General features: G+C 38.1%; 1 protein-coding gene across 1 annotated transcript in view; it reads left to right on the plus strand.

Moving 5' to 3' along the window:
* The window catches only part of GHRHR (growth hormone releasing hormone receptor), a 25,593-nt gene extending 18,364 nt beyond the window's left edge, over positions 1–7,229 (plus strand). The window contains exons 9-13 of the mRNA XM_010290423.1: positions 598–667; positions 2,269–2,360; positions 3,091–3,220; positions 4,729–4,770; positions 7,107–7,229. Of these exons, the coding sequence (XP_010288725.1) occupies positions 598–667; positions 2,269–2,360; positions 3,091–3,220; positions 4,729–4,770; positions 7,107–7,229 (457 nt within the window). The remainder of the gene's footprint in view (positions 1–597; positions 668–2,268; positions 2,361–3,090; positions 3,221–4,728; positions 4,771–7,106) is intronic.
* Positions 7,230–9,234: the final 2,005 nt, after the last annotated feature.

The raw sequence follows: 9,234 nt of genomic DNA on the forward strand, positions 1-9,234 counted from the left end.
TAGTGCCTGTGGTAGAGTTCTGCATTTCCATTCTACTACGGACATAGTGAATGGGGATTACAATCTCCATTAGAGTATACTATGGCAATGATATTGTAATTGTGCAAGGGATCCCTCCCAGGAACCTGAAATATGTATTTGTGCTACAATAAAAAAAAGAGATTCTAACCAGATAAGCAAAGTAAGGAAGCAAATTTTATGAGTTTCTGATACAAAATACCTTTTGATATTTCTGATGCCTGGAGTGCTCACTATTTTACACAGACAAAATGTTTGATGTCTTAAATAAATGACTTTGAAGAAAAAAGCTATATCTTTAAATCAGTCACAGCATCATCTGTTTAAGTCTTTTGTCAAAGCTGTTGCATCTATGGCTGTCATTTAACATATCGAGATGATTAATTCTTTTTGAAAAGAGTAGGATAATCTGTAAAGAGTATGTCCTGTTCAAAGCAGAGTTTAAATACTTGGATACTTGTGCTATACCTGCAATTCCACAAAAATATCTCTCTTCAGATTTTCACTGTCACTGTTAGGTAGTGTCTTAATTGTAGCGATTACATACATGTCTTTCTAAACTTACTGTTATTTTCCTAGGTGCTGGGATATTAATCAAGGCTCTCCATACTGGTGGCTAATCAAAGGACCTATTATAATTTCTGTTGGGGTAGGTACCTCTAAGTTTGCCAACATTAATTAGAAGAAAAAAGGCTTTTAAATTAAAATCTGATTATTTTTTGCTGAAATGTTTTTTGAAATAAGGAATTGGAATGGTAGAATTTCTACTGTAAACTTGCCTACGTCCAATGCAAACTAAACAGAGGCAGAGGACTGCCTCCCTCTCTCCAAGCAAACAACCTTCACATAAATGAAAGATTACATGGAATTGCCAGTTCGGTTGAAATTAATGACAGCTGAGAGGTTAAGCCATCCTTATAGTATTTGAAAACAGAAGTTTTAGATTAAGAGTCCACAATCATCCATAAATTTTAATACAAACTTTCAAGGGCAATAGGTTTCTATCCATAGGTGATGACAACAATAACGGTTCTTGAGCCTGACATTTATTGAATAAACTGATGGGCTTTAAAAAATGATTATTGTGTATGATTATTCCCACATGTCATTAAACCCAAGCAATATTTGAGAAAGAAGCTAATGGATGACCCTAAGGCCATCTACCAAAAACTTGATTTAATTTGCAGACAGTTGCATACAAGTAAGGCATATATAGGCAAACAATGTGAATGAAGAATCTCAAGTTGAATTCTGGTCATAGTTTGTCATGTTTTAATAAAACATTACATTTCCTTCTACCTCCATTATTTTTCCCCTCAGTAGTGCTCATCTGACATCCACATTTGAAGTCAAGAGATTCAGGGCATTACAGTGGTGATTTTTCTGCTGGAATGTACTTAAGGCATCTCCAATGGATAAAATGAGATTAGACTTTCTGGTGAAACGTGGATATTCTTAGGGAAAATCAAGCATTCAGCATCACCTAAAGAAGAGCTGGTGTGTACGGACACACAAAAATGCATAGGGAGAAACACTCTGATTGTGGAAAACTGAGCAACTTCACAGATTTTGGTAAAGCTGTAGAATTTGTTTCTACAAATTACACTTGTAGAAAATTTGATTTGCAGGTTAGGATTGACCCTAGATAGCTTTGGATCTTAGCTAATGCTTCTCAGTTCTCTTCAGAGTCAACAAAGAGAAATATGCATTTTGGGTATGTGATTCATCTGACTTGTAATATGTGTCTATATTTGGAAGAGAGGACTCATCCCAAACTCCACCTGAGGCTCTGTTGGCTATACTGGCTGGGTCTCCTTTAACTACAAAGGGAGAATGGTGTGATCAGCTCAGATGCAGACATGTAGTTGTAGATACCTATATTTAGTTAGAAGAATTCTACTAACAATGTCTAAAGATATTAGCCATAATTTAATGCAATAACCATCACAAAAGAGAATCAAAATTATATGAGTTACAAAAAATAAAGATTCACGTAGACTGTTGACAAAAATAGTTTACTTAAAATCAAATTCTCAAGTTTTCATCTTCAACGGCTATTTCTTTAAGAAGGAATGTAACCTATTGAGATGCTTGAATGCTGTCAACAGGAATGACATTAATAATCTTACACTGGTCTCATTGAAACTGCACAATTTACATAACAGAAGTAAAACCCCAGATTTTCGTCACAAAGTTTTACATGTGAAAGTAATCTTTTTTTTTTTTTCTCCCCAAAAATATTGTGAACAGGTCAATTTTGTCCTATTTATCAACATCATCAGAATTTTGCTGAAAAAACTAGACCCTAGACAAATCAACTTCAATAACTCTTCTCAGTACAGGTAGTGTATGGAATAATAAAAAAACCCACAATTATTTTTACCGTATTTTAAACTTGCATCATCTTTTCCAAAATGAGAAGCACATGTCCAGTGTCGCAGACAGGTTTAGTTTGTCTGGCATTACATTTTAGAAAGTCCCAACTTTATCCCATTCCCAAGGAAACTAGTCAAAGGATGAGATTCATCTCACCTAACAGTGACCATGTAAACATGATGGATTCAGATCAGTTCAGATGTCTACCTTCCAGTCATCACCAATGGAGAGATCAGGAAACCAGTAGTTGAATCCACATTAAATCCCTGATTGAGGGTAGGATAAATTACTCTCTGTAGATGCCTTTTCCTGTACATGAACATATTACTTCTTGTGTATTTACTTACAAATAAATGCCAAATTTTCAATGGCTCCAGTGGGGCAAAATATATTCTACTTTTTTGTGTTTTCCTCAACAGCAATCTCATTCAGAAAGACAGAATGTCAAAATACCATAAGAAAAGCCATAAGCATGGTATTGCCATGAACATGGTATTGCCAATAAGGCAATGTGTCAGAAATCTACTTCTGGCTAGTTTCTCATTATGCTTTCTGTCCAGCACTAGTCCCAAGAGATATGAACTTCACATGTAGGTATTTAGATACTCTTTTTAACTTCTGTTCATTACTGTTGCATGCATTAGTCTTTACTCTGGAGAATAATATTACCTTACTTCTTCTCACGTCCTGTGCTAGACGTCTCTCAAGGTCAACTCTGCTTCTAATTCCATTATTTGGAACCCATTATATCGTTTTCAACTTTCTTCCGGAATATACTAGCCTGGGGGTTCGCCTTTACTTAGAGCTCTGCATTGGATCTTTTCAGGTAAAATGACCACAGAGGTTTCAGTTCCTTCTTAGTAGATTTTCTAATTTAATCTAGTGTTCACATGACAACTAGTGTTGCACAAAAAATCATTGGATCCTGAAGCTACTGTCTCCTCACAGAGTTCATGGTTCTTTGCTGAGTTACAGTATCTGGAGATGTGACCTACCTCCTATCTGGCTGTAGGTTAGACTGTATATTTGCAGATTTTTTCTTTCAGTCTTTCAGGTGCATGTGTAAATTGGGCCAAAGTCAAGCATAGAAAACCTTCTTTTCTACTAGTGGTAATCCACATACCTTCCCTGATTTCACTGACAATCTCATTTGGGCTGACGTTAAATTATCCAGGGGCAATCAAAACTGTAGGTCCACCCCGCTTTCAAATTCTTTTGGCCAAGAATAAATTGATAAGCAAGCACATAAACACAGAATAGTGACTGATGCACCTATCAGACCCGTACAGACTACTGCCCTGAGGAATGCTACGCGCTTTTCCCTCCTGAGCAGGCAAAATATTTGGTGTACTTTGAATGCCCCCAAATACTCTGAATTGACAGACAGGGTATGGACAGCTTGAGGAGCTTGGTGGCAGCTAGAACAGCTCCTGGGTCTGCTCTGACATACCCTCCAGGTGGTTTTGCTACCTGAGTTATGAGCAAGGCAGCACACAGCTGCCCTTGGCTTTCCCCCCTTCCCCTGTGCTGCACCTCAGAGTCTACAAGCAGCAGCTGCGGGCAATCCTACCAAACTTCACCAGGAAGCATACCTCCCTCTGAACGGTTGCATGGCATCATTCGTCGGTGTGCATCACTGAAAATCCAGCAGTTGTGCTGGCTTAGTCCTCTTGAGGTTTTAATCCATTGTGTCAATCCCGTCCAATATACCCTGCACACCTAAATCCTGATCCTCCCTGCTTAGAATTGGTCTCCACTGAGTTAATTAACAATGTAAGGAATAACTAAAATGAATAAAAGGGTGAGGTGTTTAGCTGGTATCTGATCACGTATGTCCATTGACCTCCTAGGATTTTCCTGGGCTTATCTCAGTTCAGAATCTTAACAATTTAATCGGCCAGAATTTGATCTCATCTGATACACTGCAAAGACATGGATGTTGACTGGAAAGCTGTATCCACTCCATCCATGGATCTCCTTACGAAGTCTGTATTTCCTTACTGATTAGCACAGTGTAAAGAATTAGCTCACAGGGTGTTTGGCTGTAGAATGGGCTGTACTTTTGTAAGCATATTGTGGGAGAACTTCAGCTGCCGTATCATCTGTTCTTGTGAATTCATATCGCCTTACAGAACTTACCTTGGTGAAATGCCACTAACTAGTTAATTATCTGGCTGATCACCTTTATTGGAGATACATAAGGAATTTTCCAATTTATAACAATACTCCAACTTATAATGATACTCATTAATTCACACACACAGTGCCATCATGAAGTCAGATAGTGCAAGTGGCTTTTTCAAACACTCAACTTTTTAAACTTTTTTTTCCCAGGGGTTTATTGTAGCGGTTCTCTACTGTTTCCTGAACCAAGAGGTAAGGGACCTATATCTTTACAGTATTGCTTTAACCGGCAGATATATAAAGTTAATAATCAGTTTCATACAAGCAGATAATCAGATACTTTAGTTTCTTAAGAGCTAACGTGGGAATCAATGATGTTGAATTTCATTTCAATTATCTTCATGGGAATGAAGCCATCTAGTGGAGGAATGAACTTTTACCACTTTGCTCTTTCATCAAGAATTTTTTATCCTTTCTGCACATACTATAGCAGGGCTTGGGAAACCCATGCTAAGTCTGGACCTGAAAGTACAAGCTGCTGCAGTGATGCAAAGAGATCTCCTGTTACTAAAACTCTGCGATTAAATTGGAAAGAAAAGAAATTTATGCTGATTGTCTCATACCAAAATATTATTTTCTAGTGTTTTTAGTATCCTTATGAACCTTCCCAGTATTTCTTCATGTGGATAGATCTCTTTTTCTATTTAGAATACGTAAGTCAGAATTTTACTGTCGATCGGACAGGAATCATTTCACTTAGCTTATTAGCCAGGTGCATTTACATAGTTTAAACGTTGTGACAAGGATGCATCTTAAATGAATTATACAGGCAACATAATAGTTTATCCTCCCTATTTTGGAATGGGTTGAAACCCTGGCATTTCACCCTCTTTTGTGACTACAGGGTAGCTGAGTATGACTGGGATTCACTTTCAAACTAACACTAAGAGTTTACTGGTTTCTACCTGCAGCTCCTAAAAAGGGAGAGCCTCCTGATTCATGTATGCTACCCCACAGGGTATCCCCTAGGGTGTCAAATGTGTATTTAGGAGGTGAATCCTGCCCCTTCATCACAGCAAGTGAAAGAGAGATATTGAAAGGACCAAGTACCCTTGTCTGTGTTAGAGACCGCTGACCTACTATAGACACCTTGGGTTGTATTGACTAAATGGCCATTTTTCAAATTTAAAGTCTAGGGCTGACTAATCTTGCAAACAGTATGTAACTGTCTGCGTGTTCCATGGTGCACACTTACTTGATAATTTTGTCAAAAATTTCTGAAATATTAAAATGTATCTTCCCATATGTTAACACTTCTTAGCTTTCGGTTGAGTTTACAGCTATGAAATGTTGACTGCTCTGGTGATGCTTGTGCTCAGTTAACACTCCTGTTCACTAGTCTATTAATAATCTTTTTTTATTATTAATCTCTTTTTTTATCGTAGATATAGTAGATAAGCTTTACATCCAGCTTAACATCCCAGCTGTGCAACATACAACACTTCAATTTAGAAATTTCCTTCCTATTAAACATCTCAGAAGGTACAGTTCTAATGAGAATCAGATGTGAAAGCAGGCTTTAGTGGCTGGTCTCGACCCACCGTATGTTTTTATGAACATGCCAATGCATGGTACAGATAGTTGTCAACAACAGAGAGCAAATGTCTCCTGATTGCTGACGGACTTCACCTTGTGGTCTTAAATAGCAAAGTAGTATTATTTCTGCCACAAATTGTTGAGTGTCAGTTAAGAAACTTGATGCAGATTATACTTTTCTAGAAACAGATGGCAACAAGACAACATCCCTTAACAACTGAGGAAGAGCAAGCAATGTAGAGAGATGTGTTTAATTGTGTAGGCAACGTTGGTGAGACCTGGAATAAATTTTCAAAGGCATATTTAAAAAAAAAATGGGAGAAGTTATGAAAAAAAAGCTGGGAAAATATTCTAGTGCTGGAGAAAATATTTCATAGTGCTAGAGTTAGACACCTCAAGCTCTTTTCTTTCCCAGAAGACGATTGAGGTAACTTGATCATGCATAAAGATATCAAAGTGTAACTACTCTGATGGGAGAAAGTTACTTAGTGATGACAGATTTTTCAGTTCAGCAAAGGAAGGTGGTCTGAGGATCACCAGGTAGAAATAGAAACCAGGAAAGCTAAAAATGGAAGTAGGACTTTTTTTCGTAATTCAACTGTGTGACAGCACTAATAAAAGACTTTCTTGGGCCCATAGTCATTGAGTAGGAATGCAGGACTGGGTGGACTCACATAAAGTATGTCCTTGCTGCTTGAGAGGAAGAGTGGGGTTCATTTACTCTTCAGCGTGGGAGGCGAACTCTGAAATAGCCACACCAGACATTTTCGTCAGTGCAGAGAGATGAGCATGCTGAGACAAGCTAGATGAAACATTCTCTGGAAGACCCTACTTTTCTCTATCAGCAAGAAAGGAAGCCTAGAGGAACTAACTTGGACTGAGATGTCTAAATTTTACCCTTCTCTAGCCACCATTTCTGTCTTTGCTCTTTCCCACCAGTCTACTCCCAAGCAGTATTTGACCACAAAACAGCATTCTCCTTTCCTTTTGAGGTACAAGCGGAAATTGGCCGGAGGTGGCATGGTAAGAGATATGGACTTATGCCAGTGTGGAGGAGGACAAGATGGACTGTGCCGTCTAGTTCTGGAGTAAAAATGACCACATCTATGTGCTAAAGACAGCCTCAGGACCTGGAGTAATCACATACAAAAGCCCGATTAGGAAAAAAAAAAACAACAAACCACAAACAACCCTAAAGATCCACCAAATGTAATGACTGCAGCTTATACGGAGCAAATTGGAGGAGGATCCACTTCTGTAGCAGTTCTGCCCATCGGATTTCTTTTGCAGGACAAGCATTACAGTGACATATTATACAGTGACTGGCTGATTAAAATACCTCTCTCATTGATATGTTTTGCACCACAGCAAACCCAAAAGTCACTTCTTCTTGGTTCACTTCCTGTGCATTTTCACTGATGAACCATATAGCATAATGTGTCTAGAGAGTGGACACCATAGATGACCAGCTCTGGAAACTGGTATTCCATCCTTACACAATGGGAAACGGAGTCTATCCAGCTTGTTCAAGCTTTGTTCCTTGTTCTGATTCAGTAGACATGCAAATGAGAAACCAAATGTCTTGTTAAACTGCAGGACAATGACTAAAAAGTCCTCTTATATTGTCTTTTCATATTGTCTCTTGAGAAGCAAAAAGATTCAAAGTTCACAATAAAAACCAATACACTTTCATGTTGTGGTGTTATTCCAGTAGCTACAGGTTAGAAAATTTCTGAGAGCTAAGTAGCAGAAAGTGGAGGTGTTGGGAGGCTCTATAAGATAATCATTACGGAATAACTGCTCTTTGCACGTAAGTTAGAAAGAAAAGCAAGCCTTTGCGCAGAAAGAGAACGAGACCCAGAGGAGATGGACTAGGAGACTGCTAGGAATACTGCTAAGTATTTTCTTATGTGTGATTGTTTTGCTCTCCAGTGTTGTAAAACATTCAGAAGCTTGAAAATAAAGTTGCATTCCCAGTGTTTGTACTTGAGGGCATTTGTTTGTTTTTTTTTGTTTTGTGGTGTGTTTTGTTGTTGGTGGTGGTTTTTTCCCCAATGGTAGTTGTAACCTCTAGAGTAATAGATTGATTAACCTTTTTTGATGGGAACATGAGGGTTTGGAAAGGAGTGAAGAAAGTTAAACTGTACCAAACAGTGAGGACTATCAGACTGATACATTTTTGCACTGCTCTTCTGGACATTTCAGTGACCTGCCAAGTCCGATTAAACAACAGAAATGATAACAGAGAAAAGTGGACTTGCCATTTTCCTTTCTCTATCCAGGTAATTACAGCTAACTTGAAGAAGTGGAATGTTATGCCATCTAGTTTTTATGTAAAAGCTGACTTCCAAGGATGTGTTTTCCTCTTTCCATTAAAAAACATCGTTTTTTTCCTTGTTTTTTCTTCCATCTGTGAAAAATACAGCAATGGCTGAATTCAGATCTGAGGGAGCAGTGGGAGGAAGCTGTTTATTTCCATTTCTGCAGTGACTCTTTGGAACACATATTACAATGAGGGGTCCAAGATATTGTTTAAATTGGTTTCTTTCCTTTATTCAGAAGGATTCAAAGTGAACTGGATGGAAGCATGCGTCAAATGGTTGGTGATCTGTTGAAAGTCAGAGACTAACAGAGAGATGAGTATGCATGGGTTTAAGTGTTATATAGCACCCAGCTAATGTGAAAAAGTGGCTGTAAGCATGAGTGTCGAGGTAGTTGAATGAGTCTTCTTTCCTGGAGATGGGTGTTTTTCAGCCTCAAAATGATCATGGTCTCTATGAGCTAGAAAGGAGACCAGAGTAATAACTCAACTAGGGAGTCTACATTTTACTCATCTCTACCCATACATGCTTAGACAGAAAATTTCCTACAGCTGCTGCATTTCTGTTGTTGTATAATTGTGAAGTGGCAAATTTACTCTGGAGATCATCATATTCCGTAACTGGAAGATAAAAGAAGAGGTGATAAAAAACAAATAAATTTCTTTCTTCTGTTGAACAGATCAGCCATTGTCTGGCTCAGCTGATTTCTGAATGTGTGATGGCGTTTTCTTATCTTCGTGTCTCAGCCAGTGATATAACATGTCATATTAAGACCTGTAAGTGTTGACTATATCAATTA

The sequence above is a fragment of the Phaethon lepturus genome, unplaced genomic scaffold (assembly GCF_000687285.1).
Source record: "Phaethon lepturus isolate BGI_N335 unplaced genomic scaffold, ASM68728v1 scaffold16147, whole genome shotgun sequence".
In the NCBI taxonomy this organism is placed as follows: Eukaryota; Metazoa; Chordata; class Aves; order Phaethontiformes; family Phaethontidae; genus Phaethon; species Phaethon lepturus.